The sequence below is a fragment of the Leptonotus elevatus genome, chromosome 11 (genome assembly GCF_054856555.1).
Source record: "Leptonotus elevatus isolate MCC_2025b chromosome 11, RoL_Lele_1.0, whole genome shotgun sequence".
Taxonomy (NCBI): Eukaryota; Metazoa; Chordata; class Actinopteri; order Syngnathiformes; family Syngnathidae; genus Leptonotus; species Leptonotus elevatus.
The window spans coordinates 18148892-18175852 of NC_141249.1; the positions used below are offsets into that span (position 1 = coordinate 18148892).

The following is a 26961-nucleotide window of genomic DNA, read 5'->3' on the forward strand; positions in this document are numbered from 1 at the left end:
ATTGCATAAAAAAATTATTAAAGTCTGAATAATGTGACGAAGGGAGAATATTGCATGAAAAACTAATTTAACAAAAATAATGTCATAATGCTTTTGAGTTTTTTAGATGCCATCATAAAATCTATTCACGGGTAAATGACGTCACCCAGATTTTTTTTTTTAATGACCTATATTTATAATATAAACCATTACAATATTAGCCTTAAAAAACTACAAGGTTGCCAGATTATTGTATTTTTTAAAGATGCACTGTGGCGAAGAAACTTCCAGTAAAAAAACCCAGTCTAAACTTAGCTCCGCATCTCCAAACAAAGCTTGTCTCTTCATCAAGCACATCACTCCAACATACTGAACAGCCAACATCAAAAAAGTCAGGGATTGATTACTGTACACTCTATTTTGCAACCAAATCACTTCTCTGTATTAAATACTAAATTTCAAAGCAAATGTCCAGCAGCATGCGCTGGGGCGCTGCCTCCCGTGCCCCTAACCCACTGTCGCCAGCCGCACCGTCATTTTGTAGCTTTCCATTCATCTCTCTGCACGCGTACCTCAGCCTATTCTTTCCATCCATCCATCCATCCATCCCTCCATCCCTTTATCCGTGGCCCTCTATGGGAGAGGGGCATGGGGTGGGTTAGTGACCTCGGCTGCGCGCTGTTTGGGATGACCTCATCTTCAACGCCGCCTCCCTTCTCTCTGTGTGTCTCTGGCTCTCTCTCTGGCCCGCAGAATAGGCGCAGGATTAGGCCTATAATAGCGTCCTGGCAGCCCACTGCCGGACTCCATTGTGGCTTTGTGTGTGTGTGTGTGTGTGCGTATACATGCATGTGTGTGTGTGACTCACACGGCCACGCGTTGCACTCTGACGACAGGGAGCAAGCCCACATAGTTGATCCATATATTGATCATATTGATACCAATGATGATATTGATGGATAGCAGCAGAGTGAGATTGATATTTTACTTTCACTGCTGCGGTTGTATCAAATGCAAGCAAATATTTTGTTGAACGCTTTTTCCCTTTTCCACTCTTTTTTTTTTTTTTTTAATTCAGGGTGAATTACACTTTTTTTTATTGAAAACAACCACACAACTTTGCCTTTCGCTAGCTTAGTGCTAACACATAACAAAACGCCATACACATGCTAAGAAATAGCATTCATAGTTGTGGTGTTGTAACTTTAAGCAAGGCTTATTTAAAACGCAAATGATGCATCAAAAAAATAAAGACAACAACAACACTCAAAGTATTTTATTTAAAAAAAAATATTACTGCAGTTTATTGAATCATTTACAGTAGTTGTGGAGTCTTTTGGCCAAGTGGGGAGTTACACACCGGATGCAAACGCCTTAATATTGTGATTTTATTCTTAAAATAATATTATTATAAATATTATCTAGTATCATAAAATAAAATAAAAAATATTGTAAAATTCTGACTTTATTCCCCCCAAAATAGGAAAATTTATATTTAATTGTTAAAAATAATATGCCATCAGATACTATAAAATAATCTTTATGAGCCACATAGTGGGGAAATTTGCAACATTTTAGAATCATTAGCGGATGAAAGTAAATAAAAATAGTATGACCAAGAATTTAACAAATAGCACAACATAATGTGCAGAAAATTTAAAAAAAAACATTTGACATTTATTTTTTTCGCCTTGTAATGTATGCTGATGCCAAATCTTGCAGCATTGTTCATATCACAACTGTTTTAGTACAAATTTGCACAGAAAGTCATAATATTGTAGGGAAAAAATGCCTGATCCTATTCATCATGAAGACGTTGTGCTTTGCTGCCCTCTAGCGGTTACATTCCAGCACTGACACGAGAAGGTCAACGAGAAGAGAGAGAGAGAGAGAGAGAGAGAGAGAGAGAGAGAGAGAGAGAGAGAGAGAGAGAGAGAGAGCGCTCCCATCGTCTTGTTGTAGTAGTTGCAGAGAGCCGCGTGACAGGTGAGGAGGGCTCAGGTGCTCAGTGAGTGAGTGGATGAAGGGGACGATTGGGGGCTTTTTGGATTGTGTCTTTTCCCCAGTTTCCCCCATCCGAGTCCTCATCCAGCGTCGTGTCTCAGCTTGCAGATGCCGACAGATGTGCCCCAAGACGGACTCAAGACCGAGGAGGACCCACTCAAGGTATAGAAGCCAGTCAATTAGTTGCTACTCGTGTGCGTGTGTCACGTGTCTGTGTTAATGCCTCCCCAAGCAATCCCCCCCAAAAATTGGAATGTATCTTTTAATATGGAAAATAGCACAGACTACTTTATTTTCACATACAGATTCCAAATTTGTGGCCCCACTATTTTGTGAAAAGTCTAATAAACATGTAGTAATAATGTAAAGTAATAATGTAATATATTTCCACAAGAAATGAGGGGAGGGAATTTTCAAAAATAAAAAATAGGGATTATTTTTTTTTATTCTTCAAAAATCACTCCTAAACATTCAGTAATACAATATATTTCCATGACAAAAAAAATGAAATTTGGAAAAAAATGAAATAGGTAAATCCACAAACAAATGATAAATATGTGGGGCTCCACTGTTATTTTGTTCTGCATCCTGTTTATTTTGGATGTAATTCTACTGTCGACCACTAGATGGTAGCACATCATTATGTTTGACATTAAATTTGAGAGAAGAAGAGTGAAAACAGGAAGTATTTAATGCACAGCCTAGTTCTTGCTTAAGTTTACTAAACGTTATATCCTCTGTAATCCTGCCTTTTACTCCTACAGAAAGTGACGGCTGTAGGTTTGTAGAATAATAAACATCTTTGTGCACAATTATTGATGTATGTTGTCAGATGATTGTTAGTTTGGAAAAAAGGGATTGTTTACTGTAAACACAGAGAGATAAGAACACAGTTCAATTACTCTCTGTCAATTTACATTTTAAATTATTTTTAATTATTTCTATATTGTGGATTCTATTTTGTGGTCTGCAACGTAACCCCCACGATAGATGGACGATGGTTTACTGTCATAAAAATAATCAAAGTTTTGCATTCCGATTAGTTGACCACATTGTAGTTCCTTCTGGCCACTGGGTGGCACTATAATATATTAAGTGACTCAGTAATCTACTTTAATAGTAGTAGTTTTGTGCAGAGGATAAAGAATATATGTCTGAGTGTTGTTATATTTTCTGTTTGTGTTCAAATTGCCATTCCTTAAAGTATTATATATTTGTATTTTTAATTATTCAAAATTCTATTTTCTTTTTACAATACTAGGCTGCTACCTTTTTTTTGTTCTGACTCATTTGGCAAGCAAAAATAATTCCCTTGCGAAGCCTCAAAGAAAGGCGTTCATGGTTTGAACGCCCACTTAGTTTAGCAAAAAAGCGTTTCCCGTGCCAAAACTTCCAACATGCTTTCCAGCGTGACCCCATGACCCTGTCCAGCACGCCGACCGTGCGCCGAGGCAGCACGCCGCTGCCCATCAAGCACCAACTCCGGCGGGAAGAGGCCGTGCATGACGACTGCGAGTGGTCCTCGGACGCCGCCTGCGGAGTCTCCTCCTCGCCGCCCATCCGCGTCAGCCTGGCCCCGGACGACCAGGCACCGCCGACGGCGGCGGAGCAGGCGGAGGCGGAGGGCAGGCCCGACGGCCCTCTGAGGATAGCCCTCTTGGGGCAGAACGGCGTGGGGAAGTCGTCGCTGGCCTTCGCCCTGGCGGGGGACGTAGACCGGACGGCGTCGGTGGATTCGGACGGTTGTTGGTTTTGCTCGTTCGGGGGCGGCCCAGAGTGCTTCTCAAGGCTAACCTGCGCTCTCGTTGTCCTCAGGGGAGGGTCACGTGAGCGCCGTCACCGTGGACGAGGAGGAGAGCGCCATCCTTATCTATGACAACTGGAGACATGTGAGGCAAACACAAACATACTTTCTTATTCCTCATCATTCTGTGTACAGTTCATACAGACACTAAATGTATTTATTCTGGTTATAAAATGAATGTTTTGTCACTGGACAACAAAGAGTGTCTTTTATTTTGAAATGGTTCCTGCCTGAAAATAAATAAACAATATTTTTCCATATTTAGAAAAATATAGTTTACAGAAATGGATGGATGGATTTTTAAAAAATTATAAATAAATATATTTTTCCAAAACTTTTTTTATTAGCGCTATTTAAAAAAATATATAACATATATATTTACAGTAATAAAAATATATATATATTAAAAATGATAAATAGTGTAAATAAATCTAAATAAATGTGTGATCTAAATTCAAACAAAAATGACAAAATATTAAAACATATCTGAATTAAAAAATACAGTTATTTGGGTCACAAATTTTGTTAAATAAAATGACAATTTTTTTTTGTTTTGTGCAAAACAAATTTATGTTAAATAGTTGTATTATTTTATTTTTATCATAATGTTAGAGTGTCTAATTTCTCTAATTAAATATTTGTCTACATTTGAAATTGAGATTATTTTATTATTTTTAAATAATCTAAATATTTAAAAATATTTTCTTTAATTTGTTTTTATTCAAAATGTAAATGTTTTAAATTGATTAAATTGTGTCTTTTTAAATAAAGATGACATTTTCTGCATTTCAACAAAATAGGAAATCGTTTTTTGCAAATATTGTTAAAAATATTAACAATAAATATATTTAAAATAAATGTTTTATTTTTTTAACTTTTATGGGTTTTTTACATTTGAAAAAAACGGTGTCTTAATGATATTAATTTTGTATATTTAAAAATGTCTACATTTCAAAATAAAAATGGCAATCAAAAAATATTTTTTATAAATTACAAAAACATCTTTCCTTTAAAAAAAAAAAGTTGTTATCGCTAATTAATGTGATTTCTCACTCTAATTAGGAAATAGATATAATTTTCCTACACTGTTTCTATGAATCTATTTTGATGATGATGAATCGATCACTTTGACAACATTCCTAAGAAATCACAATGTCCCATCACTGGTGACCTATTTTTATTACAGAGCTTCTCATATGATCCTTGGGGGCTGCCTGCTGCCTGCGGGCTCCACATTGGTGACCCCTGACAACTTAAAAAATTAAAAAAATTAAAAAGTACAGCAATTCATTGATTGGGGGAAATCTATTTGATTAAGCAGATCTGCAAATTTCTCAACAGCATTCAGTGGCTGTCACAAGCAGGCGAGGGAAATTCATAATTGTTTGAACTTGCAAATTCTTCTCCTGGGATCAAAACAAACGGCCACATCGTGACGACCCACAGTGCTCATTATCCGTTTTTTTTTCTCTCCCTCAGGCACGACTCAGGTGTGTGTGTGCGTGAGTTTGTGTCTGTGGGCTGCCCACAGAGGTGTGAAATGACTTCACGAAGGTGTCCAAGTCCACAAGCAACACGAATCACGTTGGCTTTCTATTGTGGGATTCATCCCGTGTGTGTTGTCAGGATCTGTCGGCGTTGCGCTGCGAGGTGTGCGTGCTGGTGTTCTCCGTGACCGACCGGCGCAGTTTCCACCGCACGGCGCAGCTTCGCCTCCTCCTGCGAGAGACCCAGCCGCAAACTCCCATCATCCTGGTCGGCAACAAAAGCGACCTGGTTCGCTCCCGAGAAGTCACCTACCAAGGTCAGACGTGCCTCAATTTGGCGCTTAATGCTGTTTAATATAAAAATAGTGCGACAACAAACAATAAAATGGAGCAATTAGGGCATTGTGATGCCCTCGCCAGTGGGAAAGGAGAGCCACAATCGCCATGACACTTTCTGCCAGGATTTCACAAATTCAAAACGGAACACTTTCAAAGATCTGCTGTAGGCCACTAGTCACGCCAAGATGGCCGCCCAACTCGACTGCACGATAGGCTACGCCCATTAAAGGCACACATTCAACACATCTATTAGTGTCATAGTGTTAGTGTAGTGTTGTTTTCGTCTTTACATTCTCATTTATGATCTTTTCTAATATGTTTTTATAGTAGGGCTGAGATGGATTTTCTTAGGTTGATTCCAATATTTGGCTGTAAAAAAGAAAAAATTTGATAAATGATTATTAAGCTGATTATTTTTTTAATAAATATAATTAATAAAGTAACTTTTTGGGGGGTCAATTAATGTTTACAACAACAAAGATATGAATTAGAGAGATTTTTTTTGTAATTGTTTGATACATTTAAAAAAAAAATGTTTTACTTTTTGCTTTGATCATAGTTAAATGTAGCTTCAGTTAGTTATTTTGTTTAAAAACACAAATTTTTATTTTATTTCATTGACAATTTTTTTTCCATGTTAGTTTTAGTAGCAGTAATGCCCCTTCCATCGCGGGGTTTACATTCCAGACCACCCCTGTAATATGTGAAATCTGCCATATAAAAATAAAAAAATTGCTTACGCATGTTTTTATAACATTTACGACACTTGATTAGTTTTTCAAGCTCTTTAAACACACTTTTAAAATAATATTAACAAATTAACAAACTGATCATTCCATAATATATATCAACAATTATGCTGTAAGATGTACAATCATTACAAAATGAACCTGCAACCACCACTTTTTGTTGGCGTAAAAAGCAGGATTACTTCAGCAAAAACTCGACTGAGCTTGAAATATTTCCTGTTTTCATTCTTTTTCTTTCAAATTTATACCATCAAACTAAAAAGTGTGCCGCCATCTGATGGTCGACAGCGGAATTGCAACCAATATAAACAAGAGCTTCCAACAAAATAGCTACAAGAAAAAAATCTATGAAATACTCGGACCGCAAACCTGAAACCCGGGATGGTTTGTTAACTGAAAAACTCCTCCTATGTGTCTCACCCCAGAGGCCATGTCCAGCGCTGCCCTCTTCAACTGCCTCTACCTGGAGATTTCGGCCTCTCTGGACCACCGCACCCCTGAGCTCCTGGAGAGCGTGGTGCGACTGGCGCGGGGCCAGCCCCCGTGGCCCCCCGGCACCAGCCCGGAGGACATGAGCGCCGGGGGGCAATGGGAGAGCATCACCTCACGCGCCAAGCGCTTCCTGTCCAGCCTGGTTCCCCGCTACCAGCGCGAGCGAGGCGACGCCGGCCGCTTCCTGCGGCAGAAGTCGCGCTCCTGCCATGATCTGGGGGCCCTGTGACGAGGACCATGCTAAATCGGGTAGGGGAGGGGGGCACAATCTTGTTTTTGTCACGTGAAACTTTGGAGTTAGGGTTGCCTTATGGGGGCAGGTTATCATGATGACACCACGTGCACGTGCAGTCAATATAATAAGTCTACACACCCCTGTGTTCAAATGCCAGGTTTTTGTGATATAAAAAACTGAAACCAAGTGAAATCATTTTAAAACTTTCTCCAGATCAGAACATTATTTGGGGTTAATCAGAGGCGCCTAAACCTAGACCCGGGGGGGGGGGGGGGCAGCGGCCCCCATAGCCCCTCGATCTATACGCCCCTGAACTGGGGAAGAGGCTGTGTTCAGAATTAACCAAATTGCCTTGAGATGACTGTTACCACCGCCCATTGGTTTAATGCATGGCCACCTCCAGACATAAAGATACAGAGGTTATAAAAAGTCTACACACCCCTGCTCAAATGCTCATAGAGTAATTGCCCCAGGATTGGGTTGGAGAGAAGTCAAGGAAAAATTGGGACAAAGCTTAAAATGACGCCTTCTTAAGTTGTGTGCTAAATAGAAGAGTCACGTCATGTGTTATATTTATCCACTTATTTTGTACAAACAAATGCTCAAAGGTATAATACTTTTCTGTAAATAAACCGCTGTAGTGTAAGTTAAATGTGAATAAAAGTTTTTTTTTTTTTTTTAGTCTAACAATAGCCTGCCTCGTTCATATCAATTACGAGGAGGAAGCAGTGCAGCAATGCTGTTGACTGCAACTCAAAAGTCATCCGAGAGAAGGGAAACCACGCTGATGATTCATTTACTCTCATTGTGGTATCCATGGCGATGGCGAACAAGCGGGGAACCACTGAATAGTAAGCAAAGAGATCAAAATGAGGATGAGGGAAAGTGTGCATCGTTGTACGCGGAGGCATTGTTGCCACGTTACGGTCGCCAAGGAGACGCGGAGCCATCATAACACACTCTGCGGTGATGATGTCACGGGGCTCTTACCTCCTCTGCTGCTGTTATGCATTTGCAATTTCAGCCAGCAGCTTTTTCTTCCTTATCCTCTTTTTCTTGGCGCTCATCCGCTATCCTCCCACCTCTCCCTCCCACACGTGCACCAGGATTTTTGGAACATCACAGGTCATTTAACCTATCGTTTAATGTCAGCAAAGGAATGAGGAGATGTGATATATTAGGATGCGTTTTTTTTTTTTTACATTTTGCAAACTGGCATGATGTTCTGACTCATTCCCTTGGCTGGTAACTACTGGAAGAGAGGGTACGTGGACAACGGGCTCCCTCTTGTGGTTGAGATGGTATGCTGCAACTGGATGAGAACGAATCATCAGTCTCAATTGTTGAATACATACAGAAAAAAATGAATTAACGTTTTTTTTTTTACTATACAAAAAAAATAAAAAATTCTTCACATAGTTCAAAATGTCAATTTTATACACAAAGAGGGAACATAAAATGTGTGAATATCACATGCCCAAACAAAACAGGTGATCTTGGATTGGTCGTTACTTGAGCCATGGTGCATGTGTGACGTCATTTTCAGTCGACAGCAAGTGGCAAAATTGAGCTCGATAAAAACGAGTGGATTTTGCGGTTTTAATTGGTATTACACAAACGCTACTGTGTTTAGTTTAGTGGGGGTTTTTAAAACATAATGTAAAGAACATTCTAAACTTGACTTCGCGTTAAAATATATTGTTTATGTTCATGCCTCTATTTAAAAAAAAAAAACTATCACTAAAGAGATTAATAAAAGCTTTGCAATGTTTGCTTTTTGTGCACCGTGATGATAATAATAATAATAAAGACCAGAGACATTTTGTTACAAAGTCTAACAAATTATTTTTTTAATGGAATGATTGAAGCACAGATTAATGTTGTTAAAGATTTTCTTGCTCAGAAGAGATTAAATCAGCCTCAGCCTGCTAAAGGATGAAGATTATGATTTTGTGACATTTGGCTCAGAGGCTGCAAGCCTGGAGCTTCTTGTCAGCCACCTTAAGGGCCACCCAGGTTTTGAGCATGGAGGCCCTCAGCTTGGACCACACCAGGTGATTGGTCAGACCGAAGATCTGAGCTGCAAACTGAGCGGCCGCATCAGGGGAGAGGATAGTGGAACAGCCCAGACCTGCGGCGAAAGGAGACAATGAGTGATCTCTGCAATTAATAAAAAAGGTAGAACAAATCCAAAGCGGGACTCACCGCTCGGCATACGGAGGGAGGACCACACATCCTGGGAGCCCCAGTCGGGCGTGATGGGTGGGCAGTTGATGACGGGATAAGCTGTGTTACCTGACATCACGGGGCCGAGGCCATTGCTACGGCCGGCTACCGCCACAAACACTGTGGGAACGCCATCTCCTGGTAAAACAGACAAATGATGACGTTAAAAAAAGACACTTACTTGTTTTATAATAATTAGCTATATCAATATTAAAGCCCGACCGATAGATTTTTTTTCAGGCCAATTCCTATATTTGGCACAATAAAACAGCAATAACAAAAGTACAGATATGCTTTCAAATGCAGAAAGTAAAACGTCGACAGAAAAATAAATACTCATGTAAATGACAGATAACCGAAAAGTGTTTGTTAGTTCGGATACACCAACCTTCGTATTCCGCTTTGATGCGCAGTGTCTCGTCCGGGCCTTTGTGCGCAGAGGTGACGCGCAGCACGCAAGGAATCCCGTACGAGTTGCAGGCCTTCTTGATCTTCTCGCAGTGGGCCACGTCCGAAGTGGAGCCCATCAAGACTACCACCCGTTCATTGGCTTGGGACTTCAGCAGCAGCTAGGCAGAGTAAGGCACCGTTAGCGCCACTAATTTACTCAGCAAAACAAAAGCCCACAACTATTGTTTAGAAGTAGAACTTTTCATGTGCATGCCAAAGCAATGGGTGGCGCTATAACCACTCAAACCGGAAGATCATTGCTTTGCAAGTTATTAAATAAATGAAGCAATGAATAAAATACATAAAATTTCCAATTTAAATTGGACATAATTTGCACAAATTTTTTTATACGTACATGATTTAAATTAAAACAAATATATTTTGTTAAATAAAATTGTTTTTAGGGTCAAGAATGTCTCATGTTTAAATGAGACATGCTTTTTTGATTAAACTTGTGCTGAATATTTTGCACTGAAATTACCATACAAAAAAAAAGAAGATTAAAATATGTAATTTTTTAAAGTTATATTTTGTATTAAGATGCTTAGCATAATAGCATAAGTGCTGAAGTCATGTTTATTTTCTGTTTATGAACAGTAGGTACTTGCAAAAGTATTTTCTTGTCTTCTGAAAACGATCATGACTTGGGCAACTATGCTATAAAACTGACAAAAGAAAAAAAAAAGTGGAGGTCTAGATTTTTTTTCTTTTAATTTGTAGTTCACAGTACTGTATAAATGCACTACATCGCACTGCTTTAATTATATTGCCTCTTTTTTGTATTATATCCTCATTAGGTAACCAAACACTGAAAACTTGCAAATTTCAGCTACCTCCGAAGCAAGTTAACATTCGCTGATAAAATATTTGTTTATGCCTGAGCAGTTTGGAATTCACTTAACACAGTTAAAAGTCAATTTGGAATGCAGCCTACCATAATTGATTCAAAGATACAAAGATCAAAAGCTTCTTCTGATAAGAGAGGATAAAAAGGTTTTGGCGCACCTTGACCCTTTCGGAGACCCACTCAAAGTTTCTCTTCACCATTTGCATGGCCTCAGGGGTCACCTCTTTGAGGTCTCGGTAAACCTGGAGGGAGGAGCAAAGTCCTTGTGTCACTCAAGTCAATTGGTCAGCGAGTTCTTAGTGATGAAGAAACAAAAGACGACCAGTAACCTGCTTATCTTTCTGCTGGCTTCTGTCTCCGGCGGGCCACAACCTCCACGAGTCGTTGTCGATCACATCGGCCAGAACGATCTCCTGAGTCTTCACGTTGACGCCAAACTCGATCTGGGAGCCCGGACAAAGAGCATTTAAAAGAGAGCACAAGCGTACTTTGCCAGCAGGGGGCAGCAACTCACTCACACAGACAAAAATGAGTACACATATTTTTTCATTATAGTTATAAATATTATTTCATATTGACTTCTTTCTTTTTTTATTCAGTTAATTTTAATTTGATTTTAGAGCAATTTTATTAGTTTTTATTTTTATGATTTTTAGTATTTGTGTTTTTTTTAAACAACTACAATTCTCAAACAGTTTGACCTTACTTCTCTATCAACATACATTAAAAATGAACCCCGAAAGCTTTCGTATAATATTGACAAAGATGAGCACGAAGGAAATTTTCAATATAATTTTATAAATGTAACGTTTTTTTGTAATGTAAAATTTTTTTAAGGCATTTTTCAAAATGTTCTCAATTTTAGTTTGTTAGTTTTTGGTAACTTTAATAACCTTGACTCACGCACAAAGCAACCACGCAAATACCCCACCCATGACCAAAGAATGTCACACTCGCACACCAAAAATCACACGTGCATTTAAAAAAGAAAATTAAAAAAATAATCACACATAAGCACCAAAAAAATAATAATAATCGCAATCACCCCCACAAAATAATTCCCATATTCAAAAATTACACAAACATACAAAAAAAAAAAAAAACATCAGCATCACACTTTCATAATAATCTGATACAAAAAATGCGCAAAATGCATCTGAAATCCCCACACGCACCTTCATGTCGACCAGCGTGCAGTTCTGCGTGGCCCAGGCCTTCTCGAGGATCTCAAAGATGGCCACCGTGCTGCGGTTCATGATGTCCACCTCGCAGCGGCCGACGTCCAGGCCGGCCAGGCAGAACTTGGCCTCCAGCAGCTGCTCCTCCGACCACTGCGGGTCGTTGTTGGCGTCGTCCTGGAGAAGACAAGCAGGATTGTTTGTAAACGAGAAGCCATTTTGAGGCCACAATGCTGCCGAGGATTGAGGAGACTCGAAACCAATAATGACTAGTGTGTTAGTCATGTCATGGATTATATGCAAGTGACATATGTAATACTGGACAAAACAGAAAGCAGCCAGTATTAAAGTTTTTATTTTTATTTTGATTATTTCATTACTAACTGACAAGTGGTAGCTTGGTGATGAAGTGCTGCCTCAATCAGTGAACAAACAATTTTACTCTATTGTTGCTTTGTTTAGTTTTTATGTATTTCTAGTTTAAAGGTTTGCATTAAAATTTGTGTAATTAAATTTTTCCTGATATATATATTTTTTTTACATTCATAGATCAATGTGTTTTGCATAAAAAAAAAAAACTTGAAATCCATTTTTGTTTCTTTTTGGATAAATGTTGAGTTTTAAATTTGGAGTAACTTTGACACACACAAAAAGAAACTTGTTTTTCTGGATAATTTCATTTTTTATTTGCAGATCAATTATTTACGTTAATTAACTTGACATTCAACTTTTTTTTCCCCTTTCTGGATAAATGTTTGGTTTTACATTTTTGAGGAACATGCTATTTGCATTAAAAAAAAAAACCTTGATAATCCTGATTGTTATTGATATTTTTCTTATTCATTTAAAAACATTTCATTCAAAACACCACTAAAAAAATAAAATGGTGATGATTTTTAAACTTGGGGCTCAACAAGTCCCCACCCCCTAACCCAGTCGTCATGGTAACAAAATACCTACTTTTCACTGGCAAAGCAGTAGAAAGGGGCGTGGTTAACAATTGCTTATTTGCATGAGACAAAACGGTGCATAATGTGCACTTTAATTCTTGATCGATGGCGTACTTAAAAGCATGCTGGGACGTGTTAAATGCATCGCAGACTCACTTTGAAGAACATCTCCATTTTGAGCGGGGAGAAGCGGTAGCCCTCTTTCACACCCGGGTTCCTCTTGAGGAAAGAGCCGGTGGCGACCCTGCGGCACACCCACTCGATGGGAATCATCTCGCAGCGCGCCGCCACGAACGCCGTGTCGGAGTGCTGCCTCACGAAGGCCGTCTTGATGCCTGCAAGACCACATTTGGGGGCGAGGATTAGACCACGTCGCTTAGATTTGGCTCAATTACAAGTCACAAGGCGCTCATGTGCAAGATTTGATGGTCTCACGAGTGGCAGATGGGTTAGTTAGACAATTTAAGCAGCGTGCAGAGTCACGCAAGAATCAGGCTAACGCTTGACACATGATGACATTATTGTGGCCTTTCAACTCTGCAAATTGTTCATTGAGCTCATTATAGTCATTTACAGTAGATTAAAATAAGGATGTTCGAATATTTATTTTTATTGCTAGTTTTCAATAATAAAAACTCAACAAAAAAAACACTGGAAAATGAAACAAACTCATGGTTTACTCTTTTGATAACATTAGATTAAGTTTGGTCACCATATAAAAAACAAACAAACATGTTAAGTGTTTAAAAAAATAACTTAATATAAAATCAATTATACAGATAAATACAAATAAAACCAATTTAGGAAGTAGGCTCCGTAATAAAATAAACACTAAAATGAAAAAAAAAGATAAAAATAATTAAAATATTACAGATTAAAAATATAATAATTAAAATATAACAGATTTTAAAAAAATAATAAAGTGAGTTTTTATTTTGTGTCAAGAATAACATACATAAATATAATATCAAATAATAGTTCAGTATAATAATAGTAATAGAGTTTAGATTAATGTAGTGATTGCCATTAAATAATTATTTTCCTCATTTCCTCCCTGGGCCACTTGATTACGTGTTCAAGGTTAACGTTCACTCACTTTGATGACGAACTAATAATTAAACTACTCAAGAGTGTACAATTGCATGCATGTAGTTTTTGTGGCTTTTCACCGGATTGCTGCAGCAGTTCAAACACGCAGCTGGTGGTTTTATTGGCGATGGCCGCTTTGCCTTCCATCTGGTCTTTCCTCACTGCATTCCCGGCGGTGATCTGGTCTTTGGACTGCACCAGAACCAGTCCGGGCTGATCCACGATCTCGAAGATCTGCTTGGTCTTGCCCTCGTTCAGCTTTTGGCCAATGCTCAGCTCTTAGAAAGAAAAGAAAATCAACAGGAATGAACCCATGTTATAAGGTGTGATTTTTTTAATTTTAAATATAGTTGCAAAATTGAAAATATTGTACTGTACCTTGTGTTGGGGCCATGTTTCTTTTCGACGCGACACTAAACTGCACGAAAAACAAACACAAAAAGACTGTGAGCAAGACAAAACGTTGTCAGACAAAAAGTTGTCAAGCGAGGATGAGAGCCCGGAGGCGTGCAGAACACAAGACGGAAGTAGAGCGTTTCTTATTGCTATGACAGCCAATCGCGGCCCTCTACTTACTCACTTGGACCAATCACAAGAGCGGACTGGTCACACGTGGGAGGGGAGACGCCCCTACTCCAACTGGTCTCAAGAAAAAAAAAACGTTTTGGAAAACTTTCCCCATTTTCTTCTTTTTAGTGACACAGTGCGACAAAACCGCCGACCTGCTAACTCGATTGAGGTGATTTGTTAACAAACTTATCGCACATGTCGAGATGCTTGATTACATCTTTCGAAGTTGAAGTAATGGCGCCTGTGTTACAAAACTACTAACTTGTGTGTGTGTGTGTTTTTTTTTAATTGACCCGACATTATTTTATCACCTTTAACTGATTTTAATGCTGTTTTGTTGCGGTTTTAATCGGCAGCGTCTTGTAGGAAACACGCTCCTGTTGTGGCACGTGCTCTGGTAGCGAAAGCTGAGTTTGGGTGCGCATGCGCTGATCGCCATCGCGGCCACTTTGGGACCAGCAGCAGCAGCGGCAGCTCCACCACCGCCGGGCTAGCGTGCAAGGGCAGCGGCGAGATGGAGTTCGAGGAGTCCGGTATTGGAGAGGAGTGCGGGGTGTTCGGCTGCGTGGCGGCCGGAGAGTGGCCCACACAACTGGAAGTGGCTCAGGTGCTCACCCTGGGACTTGTGGCGTTGCAGCACAGGTAACGTAAACGGAAGGCATCTTGGCCACACTTTTGAAGTCACTCGAGGCACGTGCGGTTGTCGGGGTTTAAAAAAAAAAAAGACACAGAAAAAGAAGTTTCGGTGTTATTTGTTCACTCGTTGTGTAAACTTGGCGTTCAAAATTGACAACGAGTTCCTATCTAGCGTAGAAGTGGGAAAAGTTTGTGCCGAGGTGCGTTCACGGACCGGCGCTTGTCGTCAGCGATGTTCAAACTGGTTTGACATTCTTCCCATTATGAATATTGAAAATTAGAGATTGGTAGAGTAGCCAGTAATCTCTTTTAGAATATGAGTCAAGTAAGTTATAAGTACTCCTCGCTCTCAGTGAAAATACTACTCAAGTACTGAGTAACTGTTGATCTTTTTTGTTTTTGTCAGAGCATCAACGTAAAAAATAAACAGGAATATGCTAACTTTAAAGTCGATATCACCATAAGGTGCCTTTGAAACTTCTCCCTTTAACCCCAAAAGCAGATTTTTCATTAGAGATGTAAGAATAAATCAATTAATCAACGACTAATCAATTATCAAAGTAGAGTTTCAGAATCGATTAATCATCTAGAGACGTTGTTTGTTTATAGTCCTTCATCCAGGCTTTGGTTTCCTCCAGGCCGGACAAAAGCGGCCTTAATGCAAAAAGTGTCCTTTTTGCTCAGTGGGACATAGATCTGACTGTCATTCGCATAACTGTGAAAATAATTCCAACGTTTTCTTAAGATGGAACCCATGGGCAGTAAATACAATGAAAACAGGAGGGGCCCCAATATAGAACCCTGTGGAACACCATGACAGCGGGGCATTGATTCATTGAAAAGTAACACATTGATCTCATTATACAATAGATACATTAATATCATTATAATAATAATCATTTCTTAAACGTACTTCCACATCAATTTTGTTACAGGTGACTCACAAAACAAATACAGGGTGTTCGAAATAACCTAATAGAATTTGTACAATACCTTTTAATTGCCTTAATTCCAATCTAGTTTACTATTCTGACTGTCAAGCAAATGTGTTACGTCATCTATTTAACTAACAACTACCAGGTGTTTTGAAAGTCCCTTTGCGCTTATATTTTTTTATTACAATAACTGCATCGTTTTGGTTTGAATCGTATTTCACTGGGCAGTGAACGTGACATTTTCACTATTTGCATAATTACCTGCGTCTCTGGAGGTGCGCCTTGGTTGGCCATGGAGCAGACTGAAAGGACTTCTATTATTGGAACCTGAGTCTGCTCTTCTTTAATGTTCACATTGTCCGCAATTTTTTTCACTGGTGTCAGGAGAGGGTCTGTAAAAACAAACAAAAAAAAACACGATTTATTATTAGTATTATTATTTTTTTTTTTATGAATGCAAAAGTTTCCTTTCAGTGGTTGCGTCGTGAGTCTGGCCTTTTTTTTTCACAGTGACAAACGTACCACTATGCGTACTAATTTCATTATGGGGCCAATCATGGGACTCGAGGGAGTCGGCCCGTCGGGAATTACAAAGACTTGTGGCTGTCATGTGAAGTGATTATGCAATCATCGGACACATTTCAAACCTTCGTCGTCCGCCTTCCTCTTCCTCCCTCGGCCGGTCGACAAAGCGTCGCCGCGCAGCAGGCCGCTTTCGCACGATTCTACAAATAACAATAGAAAAGAAGAATTTGCTTAAAGGTCGAGTTTGAAAGGTCACGAGTACACAACGGAGAGCGACTACTATTACAAGGGACATATTATGTAAAATTGTGTAGAATAGTTGGTTCCATCTTAAGATATCAGCGATGGTCGTTTTAAAGTGCTGATAGTAAAAGTAAAATAATTGGGAAAAAATAGATTACATAAACTTAAAGGGGAAGTCAACCATAAACATTTCTTGACAATAATATGTTATATGTGGCCTCACTAGTCTAAACATGACATTCTGATTACTATTACATTTGTGGAATATGAGTTGTGAAGCAAAATCCAGCCGTTTTTTATCCATCTCAGGGGGCGGCCATTTTGCCAGTTGCCGTCGACCGAGGTTCAGGCAACGGCCAATCACAGCTCACCTGTTTTCTGAAGCTGAGCTGTGATTGGTTGTTACCTGAGACCTGAGCAACTGTGATGTCATTTTCACTCGACAGCAAGTGGCAAAATGGCCGCCTTATGATACGGAGGAAAAACTGTTGGATTTTGCTGCTTAACTCATATTCCACTAACACAGTAGTACCCAGAATACCTTATTTAGACTAGTGGGGCTGCATAGAACATATTGTTGTCCCCCCAAAAATTGGAGTTGACTTCCCCTTTAATAGTAAATTTTTTTACTAAATAATAAGAAATCGAAGGAAAAAAATAGATTAAGTAAAGGTGTACCTAATGAAATGTCCTGTGGCTGCCACTGGTCCAAGTGATGACCACTTTCTATTTTCATCCCTCGTTCTTCCTGCGGCGTCAGCGGAAGGCGCATCGGCGAAACCGACTGCGAGCGACACATTCTGTCCTCCGGCCCACTCATTGCATGAGCGTCGTGCTCCAGCATCGCAATTCGGTGCAAGTCCGAGCGGCGGTCCGCCCGCGAGCCCCGTGTGCTGCGATTCATTATGGCGTCCACCTCGCCGTAATACCGCATGAGGCGCTTGGGGTCGGCGTCGTCCGCCTTGCCCTTCTGGAACGAGCGGTAGAGGTACTTGAGGTTCTTGTACTTGGTGTGGCACTGCTTCCAGTCGCGTTCGATGCCCTGCTGCATCAGCCGGTTGGAGATCTGCGTGAAGACGTCCCGCTTTCTGGTGGAGCTCTCCAGCTGGCGTTGCACGCGCTCGTCAGACCACACCTGGATCAGCGCTCGCACCTCCTGGTCGCTCCAGTTCCGACCCAAGTCCGGCACGGTGACCACGTGGAGTTGGTCGGCGGCGGGCGGATCCGCGGATGTTGAATTGGTATCGGTTCCCCCCCATTTGGGATCCATGTCGCCGTTCATGTCGTAATGGTCGCTGTTGACGTCTGACGGCACAGAAAAACGACACTTAATTGTACGGGAATTTTTTGAAGCCATATTTTAACATTATAAACGGTGTCAAAAATAGATTTGTTTATCTTTACAACTGAGAGAATTGCCGAGGATCGTGTTTTATTGTTTTCACATGTGGAAGGAAATCAAATTAAATAACAGCAGATTCAATCAGCCGGCCAATAAATCAGAGGTAATTCTAGCAATAAGCTATCGGGCAGCACGTCAGACTCGCTAACTCATTTGAAACGGCATCACGCACGAGAAAAAATATTAGCACGCCTCCAATGAAGATGCCATTGTCCTCCGTTGCAGTCTTCAGGTGGCGCCAAAGGAACAACTAATGCCATTGTTTGTTTTTAAGTGTGTCATAATTCACACGGTTTAAAATATGACTGACTTAATACGTTGTTAGTTTCCTCAGAAGGCAAACCATTGAGGTTGCATTTACAAAAAAAAAGCAAAATATTGAAGTCATGTTTTCCTAAAAAGAAGACAAACAACAAAACAAAAAAAAGCTAAAATATTGATTGCTTTCCGATAAACTATTGAGGTTGCATTAAAAAAAAAAAGCAAAATATTGAGCGGTTTTCTAAAAAGAAGACAAACTATTGCGGTTGCATTTTACCAAAAAGGCAAAAAAAATTAATTTTGCGGTTGAACTTTCCTCAAAAGAACACAAACTATATATGTTGCACTTTGCTAAAAGTTTATAGCTGCCGTTTATTTAATTGTGGGCTGGCATGGGCTGATACTAGATTCAGACGGTATGATAACCATGAGAAAAAAATACCGCAGTATCACTGTATTAAATTAGAACTCTAAAATTAACTTTTTTTAATATATATATATTTGGGTAAAAAGAAACCGCATTTCCCCCACATTGAACACACTATATTTGATTTTTTAAACAAAATATAGAATATTTGATAGTGATACAGAACAAATGTGTACCATGTTAAGTTTAAATAAATAAATAAGTAGCATTCTTCTGTTTTAATTCTTCTTAGGCAGTCAATACTGGTGAGCTATTTTTAGAACAGACCGTTTGACTACTCATGTTGTCCTTGGGGCAAACTAGTACCCGTTAGTACTTTTTTTTTGATGCCCATACATCAATAGAACAAAGGGCATCTGTGTTTGCACAATGTGTCTTTTGTTTTGCTCCCTCCTCCTCCGGTTTAACTGCTCACCACTCCCTCGGAGGAGATAAAAAGTTCATTGGAGGCAGTTAACTTAAGAAGGGTGACAACTCTGCACCGTGCCCTGTTTAGAAATCCCCTCCCCCCCCAAAAAAAATATTTTGAATGGTACAAATTAATTTCAAACATTTCTGGTGGCCACGAAAGAACACGTCGTACGTACAGTTGTCGATCTCGATGACGACCTCGCTTTCCGAGGCCGCCGGCGCCTTCTCCCCGTCGCACAGCATCCTCTTCATCTCCAGGGAGCCGTCCTCCAGGCCGCGGTCCAGCAGGATAGCTTCCACCTCGTGGAAAAACTTCATGTACCTCCCCGGGCTGTTGCGGCCGCCGCGGGCCGTGTGGGTGCTCTTGGCCATCTTGTAGTCGTACTTGAGGTTCTTGTATTTGGTGCGGCATTGTTTCCAGTTGCGCACCACGCCGAAGGTGTGCTGCATCTGTCTGGAGATCTCCTGGAAGATGTACTTGTTGTGTAGCGTGCTCTTGAGGCTCTCCCGGACGCGCCGGTCGGCCCAGACGCACAGCAGCGCTCGCACCTCTTCGTCCGTCCAGTGGCGGCCTTCCTCCGGTCCGAGGAACCCCTGGTGAACCTGGACAACTGTTTTTCAGAATGTGGAAGGTTATCGTAGGGAATTCCAGGATAGATAGGTGGCTATGTTTCACACACGAAAAAAATCACAATGTAGCAAAGCTGTGGTCGGTACATGGTTTTGAGATTTAGCAACATTTCCCAATCCTCTAAAGTTAACCACTGATTGTCAATATCGACTATTTTACTGGCTGCTGATTAAATAATGGCAATTGAAGATGACTACTGAAAATGCGTAACAACTGAGCATTATGTAGTACTAAATTGTGGCACAATATAGCATGTGCAAAACATGTTTTTTTTTTTTACCATTTCAGTGGTATCAAAATGAATCTATTAGTTGACAACTATTTTGTTTTAGTAACTCGTTCAATTTCAATACCGTTTAACCGAATCCAAGTAACACATATTGCTTAATTGTTATTTAGTTGTATTTTAACAATCCCAAATAAATAGTCAATTTTGAAAAAATGTTTTGTAATGTACTTAAGAGCAAAAAAAAAAAAAAAAGTCAATTTGCTTTTTTTAATCTTTAAAAAATTTTTTTGTGTGTAGCTAAAATGGCGCCACATGACACACGGAGTTTGGCATTCGTTCCGCCCACTCTGGGCTACATCATAACTTGAGCGCCTTTGGTCGCATCAGAGCTGTTATTCGGCACAATTGCGAGTGACTTTGTTGTTCTTACATGGCCCATTTGTACCGCTACAGCACGCAGTTAGCTAGCTAGCCACGTCGACACCAGGAAATGCCTCTTCGCGAGATCCAAACATTGACAAGAGCAGCTCAGCATTGTTATGTTAAGTGGCAAAAGTATGTTTGTGTTATTTGGGTCACATTGTGGTAACTAGCAGGACGTATGTGCGCAAACGCCAGTCATGTAGCGAGCCACGGGCTGAAGCTGTCCTGTTTAATAAATGTTTAACTTTGCCTCAAGTGTCTGTTATGTGGACCCGCGCACTGACACAACACCAGATGAGGATGTGACGCCACGGACGGACCAACCCGCTGAGATTAGCTTGCGGGCTAGCTGGTGGCTAGCACCTCTCGTCACGGTGCTTTCAGTGGCTAACCGTTAGCGATGCAACATGTAGCGGTGTGGTATAGACATACTGTTGTGATATTTGATTGGCAGTGGGGTGTGGTTTTAACGCATTCAGCGGACACGCCCACAGTCTTTGAGAGCGTAAACAGCGGCTTGATTTTTTCACCATTTTGAAGCCTCGCTTTGGATACTTTTTTTTTTTGTTTTAATAAAAATTTACAAAACATTTACTTTAATGTGTATGTGTCCTGTAATGTTAGTGTGTCTTATTAAAACAATTGAATATAATGCTTTATATAGCTACTGAAAATGAATTTGGAACACAATAATTGAGGTGAGCGCGTTAGCGTGGCCCTTGACAAGCCCCTACCGTCTTAAGTTTTACCTTCGGGAGCTGAGGAGATGTAGACGCCTCTTTGATGTGCCTCCACCTCTTCCATTGTCGTGTTCTGGCTGAGGCGTCTCGTCGCTTTTCAAGGCCCCGGCTCCGACCTACGTCCTCGCAGCCACGTTCGACGCTGAGCCTCCTCAGACTCTGCTTGCGAGACCAGCTCAAATGTGACTCGGCTCTGAGCCTCGTGCTGAGCCGCCGCCTTTGTCCCACCCCCACAACCAGAGCCAGCTCGTCCGCCTCCCCCACCCGCTGACGTGGAAACGCTTTCCCCCCGGCCCCGCCCCCTCGACCCGTTTGGCTCCGCTGCTCAGTTCCCTAGGCAACCAGGCGGTTAAGCCCGAAAGCAACGCCCCCGCGCCGGAAAGCGTTCTCACCACTGGCTTAAGCTATGTGCCGAGGGGGCGGGGCCGAGTGTAATCTGAGAAGCAGCTTGGTAAATAGACTGAGACGTGCAGCCGAGGCAGCAGCTCTCCTTGTTGTAAGAGCGCCTGAGCCCCCGCCCCCAACCCTTTTCAAGCTTTTCCTTCCCGCTTTATGAAACCTGCCTGGTTTGCCTGCAGGCTTGGCAGATAATGCTGCACTTGCACATGTTGATGCATGTTTAATCCTGGGGAGAAAGACGGGCATTATTACAGTTAATACAAAGTAAAAAAAAAACGTGCCCAAGTGTTACATTGTCTGCATTGGAAATCACATCAAGTAAATTCATCTGCTTCTGTGTCTAGCAAAGGAAAAGGAGAGAAAGTAGTCATTTTTTATTTTTTATTTTCTGTCCGTTTACCCGTGTGATTGTGCCTCCTCAGGGGTCAGGAAAGCGCCGGGGTCGTTACAAGCGATGGTGCCAGTCCACCGACATACACAACCCTCAAGGTTAAATTCCCTCACAAAAGACATCAAAGCTCCGTCGGTGATTGAATCGCCCTCCCTGTTATTGATTGCATGTGATTCATTTATTTATTTCAGGGCATGGGCTTGGTGAGCACCGCTTTCCCCACCGAGGCGCTCCTCAAGCTGCGCTACGCCAACCTCGGCATCTGTCACACGCGCTACTCCACCACCGGCATGTCGGAGCTGCAGAACTGCCAGCCCTTTGTGGTGGATACGCTGCACGGGCAGATAGCCGTGGCGCACAATGGAGAGCTGGTCAATGCGCACGCTCTGCGGAAAAAGGCCAGTCGGCTATCAATGCTGATTTCAATCCGTGTTTATGCCTACTGCTTTTATAAAGTCATACTCCAAAAATTAGAATACATACATATTCTTTTTTTTTTTTTTTGTATGTCTGTATGGTTTACATTGAAAATGTATGAGTTTAGTAATTAAAGGAATTGTTTTCTTTCTTTACATGAACTCATTCACTGCCATTGACGGCTATTGACGTCAAAAATTCATTTGAACTATTTTCTATTAGTTTAACTTTTTTTCCCCCCACTTTTATTAACAAGAGTATGAAAACCTAGAAATGTTTTTATTGTACATTTAGAACAGATGTAAAATTTAAGATTAAACGTGAGTTAACTATTGAAGTCATGCAATTAATTACAATAAAAAAATTAATCGCCTGATGCGATTAAAAAAAAAAAAGATTATTAAAAATTAGGAGCGTCGGGCGATTACATTTTTTAATCGTAATTAATTGCATGACCTTATGAGTTAACTCTTGATTAATCACAAATTGTATATCTGTTCTAAATGTACAATAAAAAATTATAAGTTTTCATACTCGTTAACAAAAGTGGATTATTTTTTTTTAAACTAATAGAAATAGTTTAAATGAATATTTGACGTCTATAACCGTCAATGGCAGTGAATGAGTTAATATCTTCTACTGCATTTGTGGAATGTGATTAAAGCAGCAAATCCATCTCAGGGGGCAGCCATTTTGCCACTTGCTGTCGACTAAAAATGACATCGCGGGTTTCGGTAATGACTGATCACGGCTCACCTGTTTTCTGAGTTTGGTCATGTGATTTTCAGAAGCTGAGCCGTGATTGGCTGTTACCTGAGCCCTGAGAAACTGTGATGACATTTTGGGTAGACAGCAAGTCGCAAAATGACCTGAGATGGACAAAAATTTGTGGATTTTGCTGCTTAATTCACATTAACAACTGCGGGGGGGAAATGCAAATTTGAACCTGCATACATTTGACATCTTCACTAAGTGTTAAAATTGAGATAAAAACAAGTGGTGAGCCTTTGTGGAGGTAATAAAACCAGCATGTTGCATTGTTTGTACGCACATGCAGGTGATGCGTCACGGCGTGGGCCTGTCCACCAGCTCGGACAGCGAGCTCATCACCCAGCTGCTGGCCTTTACTCCGCCCCAGGAGGAGCTGGACGCACCCAACTGGGTCGCCAGGTTTGCGTCCTCGTGTGACGACGTGCTTTTTATTCCGCCAGCCATTAAATTGTCCTCTCATTGTTTTGCAGGATTAAAAATCTGATGACGGAGACGCCGACGTCGTACTCGCTGTTGGTGATGTTCAAAGACGTCATTTACGCCGTGCGGGACCCCTACGGGAACAGACCCCTCTGCATCGGACGCGTGGTTCCCATCTCCAAACTGCACAACTCGGGTAGCCGCCATCAAGTCTAATAAGCGATAACAACAAATGAGCCGTCCATTGATCCAGTTGTCCATATAATGTCTTGATTGGCTCTTTTGGTTTGTCAGGTGGCGGCGAGGCGGACACCGAGGGCTGGGTCGTGTCATCAGAGTCGTGCAGCTTCCAGTCCATCGGCGCCAAGTACGTCTTCCACCTGTACTGAATTAAACAAAATAGAAATATGTCGAGCAAAAAAAAAAAAAAAAAAGAAAGTGGTTGGTCGAATATGTGCAATTTGGGATGGTGTTCCACAGGGTTCAATTGTGGGGCCTCTGCTGTTTTCATTGTATTTGCTGCCACTGGGTTCCAAGTTAAGAACACGCCGCTGCTTTAGACGTTATTCCCTCTTCTGATCACTCCCTCCGTCTACCCTCAGGTATTACAGGGAGGTCCTCCCGGGAGAGATTGTCCAGATATCCCGACACGGAGTCAAGTCTTTGAGTGTGGTGCCTCGTCGCGAGGGCGACCTTCCTGCCTTCTGCATATTTGAATATGTTTACTTTGCCAGACCGGACTCCATTTTTGAAGGTTAGTGCGGACACTGTGCTGTTTTTGGCCCTTTTCAGTTGTACATCCAAAATGTCAGCACCTGGTGGATGGAACATAATATCGGATTGTTTATGCAACAGGACAGATGGTCTATACCGTCAGACAGCGCTGCGGCCGACAGTTGGCCATCGAGGCTCCGACGGACGCGGACGTGGTCAGCACCGTACCGGAGTCGGCAACCCCGGCCGCACTCGGTTACGCCCAACAGGTCCGCCCGTAACCAAATCTGCGACAAAACGCCCCCAAATTGTCCTCTTGGATTCTAAACGAAGCTTTTGTCACAGTCCGGCCTGCCCTACATCGAAGTTTTGTGCAAGAACCGCTACGTCGGGAGAACCTTCATCCAGCCCAACACTCGCCTGAGGCAGTTGGGCGTGGCCAAGAAGTTTGGCGCCCTGACAGACAACTTTGCGGGCAAGCGGGTCGTGCTGGTCGACGACTCCATCGTCAGGGGCAACACCATCTCGCCCATCATTAAGCTACTGAAGGAGGCGGGCGCCACAGAGGTTTGTTCTACTGTCGGGGCTTTTTTGCGATCATCGAACTTAAAATTAATTCTAGGCTGTTTAAGGCTGTCAACTCTGATTTACTAGTGGCCCAACCTCACTGTATATATGTTTTTATCTTTTGAAGAAAGAAAAAACCTTACTGCAGTTAACAGTCATTTGTGAAACCAGAGCCGTAGAGAGAGAGAGTTTGGCCAACAGGCCATCGGCAGGGTAACAAGATGGCGTCCGTATGTCATGTGACCAGCACACGCTGTAATTGGTCAACTGCTGGTCACATGACATATGGACGCCATCTTGTTACCCTGCTGAAACAGTTGGCCCACCTCTATATATGGCTCTGTGTGAAACGGTCTAACACTGCCCCCTGGTGGCCAGAGCACACACTACAAGGAGTACAATGTAGGATGCTGGACTGAATAACCCTCCTGATAAAAACAGTTTTTATCATGAAATATTACCATTTGTATTTTGTAGTTCTTTAATTTTGAAATGGGTCAATTTGACCCGGGCTGTGTTTAATGTTTCAAAAGCGCCCTGATAATGAATTACAGCCCATAATAAAACAGTTTGCAATGGATCTATGACAAAATGAACCATTTTAATTGTTGTGAAGTTTCATTGCCAAAAACTACTAACTTGTAGTAATTAAACTTTAAAACGGGTCAATTTGAAATGAAAATAGGTCAAAGTGAACCACTTTCATTGTCTGCTGATGAGGTTTCTTTCCCATTAAGAAAAAAACCCAAAACTAATTTGTACTTTTTACCTTATATGCCGGGTCAAATTGACCCATTTTAATATTCCAAAACCAACTGTTCCCCCGTATGAGCAAATGTTAATAATCATTTGCTCATATGTTGAAATGAACCATTTCTTAGTCTGTTGATGTGATCGAAATCCAGTATTTGTAGGTCTTAACTTTAAAATGGGTCAATTTGACCCAGGCTATGCTCAATGTTCCAAAAGCCTCCCGAAAAACATCGTTAAAGCTCATCATTAACTTGCGGTTTCATTGCAAATATGAAATGAACAATTTCTTATTTTCTGTTGGTGCAAAGTTTCATAGCAAAAATATATTTTTTGTTCAACTTGAAAGTGGGTCATTTTGACCCACAACTTAAAGCCATTCCTTCGTTTCATTTCAATGGGGAAATTCAGTCAGTCAAAACATCACTAACTTATTTGTACTGTAGTAATTGGGTCGTTTCCCATGGCATGCCTCATGAGGCACATTTTTTCCTGAAAATTTGAGCTGGAATTTCCCAATTTCACCATAATGATAACAGTGAATCGAGCCGCACTCCTCTGCGACAGGTCCACATCAGAGTGGCTTCTCCTCCCATCAAGTTTCCCTGTTACATGGGCATCAACATTCCCACAAAAGAGGAACTCATCGCCAACAAGCCCGAGTTCCAGGACATCGCCGGATACATCGGTAAGCGCCCCAAAAAAGCCCCACTCCTTTTACTCCCCGCCGACTATTGCCGTGTTGCATTCAGGTGCCGACAGCGTGCAGTACCTGACCGTAGAAGGGTTGGTGACGGCGGTCCAGAAGGGGATCGCCTCCATGCAGGGCAACAAAATGATCGACTCCACTTGCAAGTCAGGTGGCAGGGTGGGACACTGCACCGCATGTCTGACTGGAAAGTACCCGGTGGAGCTGGAGTGGTGAACGGATGAGTTTCCCTCCATCTTGCAGTGTAGACGTTCCCCTTGTTAGAGCAGCTGAGTGCTTCTACTGACCTCTAGTGGTTGGATTAATTTTGTAAATATAGCATTAGAAAACTTCCGTTTTATGAGCATCTTGGTCATTTGTGTTTAAAAAAAATATATATATATACGCACAAACCAGCGACCAAAGATTTTCGTTTTTCTAAGAACATTTTGAGTTTTGTACTAAAACGAGTGACTGTGTACAATGTCCCGGTGGTCCTGAATATGCTGCATTAACATGCTGTTTTCTTACATGTGGAAGACACGGAATGAAATAAACATTGACTGAATTCACCAAGAAACC

The 26961-nt window shown here is 41.2% G+C and overlaps 3 protein-coding genes across 4 annotated transcripts; 2 read left to right on the top strand and 1 right to left on the bottom strand.

Annotated features, from left to right (window-relative positions):
• Positions 1-1914: 1914 nt before the first annotated feature.
• Positions 1915-8921, top strand: LOC147166299 (GTP-binding protein REM 2-like). The gene is made up of 6 exons (XM_086088649.1): positions 1915-1965; positions 2085-2145; positions 3392-3725; positions 3799-3872; positions 5414-5591; positions 6788-8921. Exons 2-6 carry the CDS (start codon positions 2092-2094, stop codon positions 7081-7083), a joined length of 936 nt encoding a protein of 311 aa, XP_085944775.1. The 5' UTR covers positions 1915-1965; positions 2085-2091; the 3' UTR covers positions 7084-8921.
• Positions 8893-21511, bottom strand: paics (phosphoribosylaminoimidazole carboxylase, phosphoribosylaminoimidazole succinocarboxamide synthetase). 2 transcript variants are annotated; one of them, XM_086088646.1, is made up of 14 exons: positions 21272-21511; positions 19416-19850; positions 17417-18043; positions 16618-16695; positions 16232-16362; positions 14208-14247; positions 13910-14107; positions 12897-13075; positions 11788-11967; positions 10942-11055; positions 10771-10854; positions 9704-9884; positions 9295-9453; positions 8893-9220 (listed from the first exon to the last, which is right to left on the bottom strand). In XM_086088646.1, exons 1-14 carry the CDS (start codon positions 21324-21326, stop codon positions 9054-9056), a joined length of 2628 nt encoding a protein of 875 aa, XP_085944772.1. In that variant the 5' UTR covers positions 21327-21511; the 3' UTR covers positions 8893-9053. The 2 variants fall into 2 exon arrangements, with proteins under 2 accessions (XP_085944772.1, XP_085944773.1); XM_086088647.1 differs by lacking the exons at positions 16232-16362; positions 16618-16695; positions 17417-18043; positions 19416-19850; positions 21272-21511 and adding an exon at positions 15015-16155 and having other exon boundaries at positions 8903-9220.
• ppat (phosphoribosyl pyrophosphate amidotransferase) lies at positions 14446-26959 on the top strand. The gene is made up of 12 exons (XM_086088648.1): positions 14446-14568; positions 14756-15041; positions 22084-22150; positions 22244-22450; positions 23527-23639; positions 23711-23856; positions 23955-24027; positions 24263-24414; positions 24516-24643; positions 24720-24941; positions 26259-26379; positions 26444-26959. Exons 2-12 carry the CDS (start codon positions 14914-14916, stop codon positions 26614-26616), a joined length of 1530 nt encoding a protein of 509 aa, XP_085944774.1. The 5' UTR covers positions 14446-14568; positions 14756-14913; the 3' UTR covers positions 26617-26959.
• The last annotated feature ends 2 nt before the right edge of the window (positions 26960-26961 follow it).

What these genes read in the sequence shown, in the direction of transcription:
- ppat (XM_086088648.1), top strand. Translation starts at nt 14,914, where the DNA reads ATGGAGTTCGAGGAGTCCGGTATTGGAGAGGAGTGCGGGGTGTTCGGC. An exon ending in CTCCAAACTGCACAACTCGG is followed by an intron (nt 23,857 to 23,954) that starts GTAGCCGCCATC and finishes TTGGTTTGTCAG; the next exon opens with GTGGCGGCGAGGCGGACACC. An exon ending in CACTCGGTTACGCCCAACAG is followed by an intron (nt 24,644 to 24,719) that starts GTCCGCCCGTAA and finishes CTTTTGTCACAG; the next exon opens with TCCGGCCTGCCCTACATCGA.
- paics (XM_086088646.1), bottom strand. Translation starts at nt 21,326, where the DNA reads ATGGAAGAGGTGGAGGCACATCAAAGAGGCGTCTACATCTCCTCAGCT. An exon ending in GCGCACCTCCAGAGACGCAG is followed by an intron (nt 14,248 to 16,231) that starts GTAATTATGCAA and finishes TTTTTCGTGCAG; the next exon opens with TTTAGTGTCGCGTCGAAAAG. An exon ending in CTCCCTCCGTATGCCGAGCG is followed by an intron (nt 9,221 to 9,294) that starts GTGAGTCCCGCT and finishes CTTTCGCCGCAG; the next exon opens with GTCTGGGCTGTTCCACTATC.
- LOC147166299 (XM_086088649.1), top strand. Translation starts at nt 2,092, where the DNA reads ATGCCGACAGATGTGCCCCAAGACGGACTCAAGACCGAGGAGGACCCA. An exon ending in CCGAGGAGGACCCACTCAAG is followed by an intron (nt 2,146 to 3,391) that starts GTATAGAAGCCA and finishes CATGCTTTCCAG; the next exon opens with CGTGACCCCATGACCCTGTC. An exon ending in GGCGTCGGTGGATTCGGACG is followed by an intron (nt 3,726 to 3,798) that starts GTTGTTGGTTTT and finishes CGTTGTCCTCAG; the next exon opens with GGGAGGGTCACGTGAGCGCC.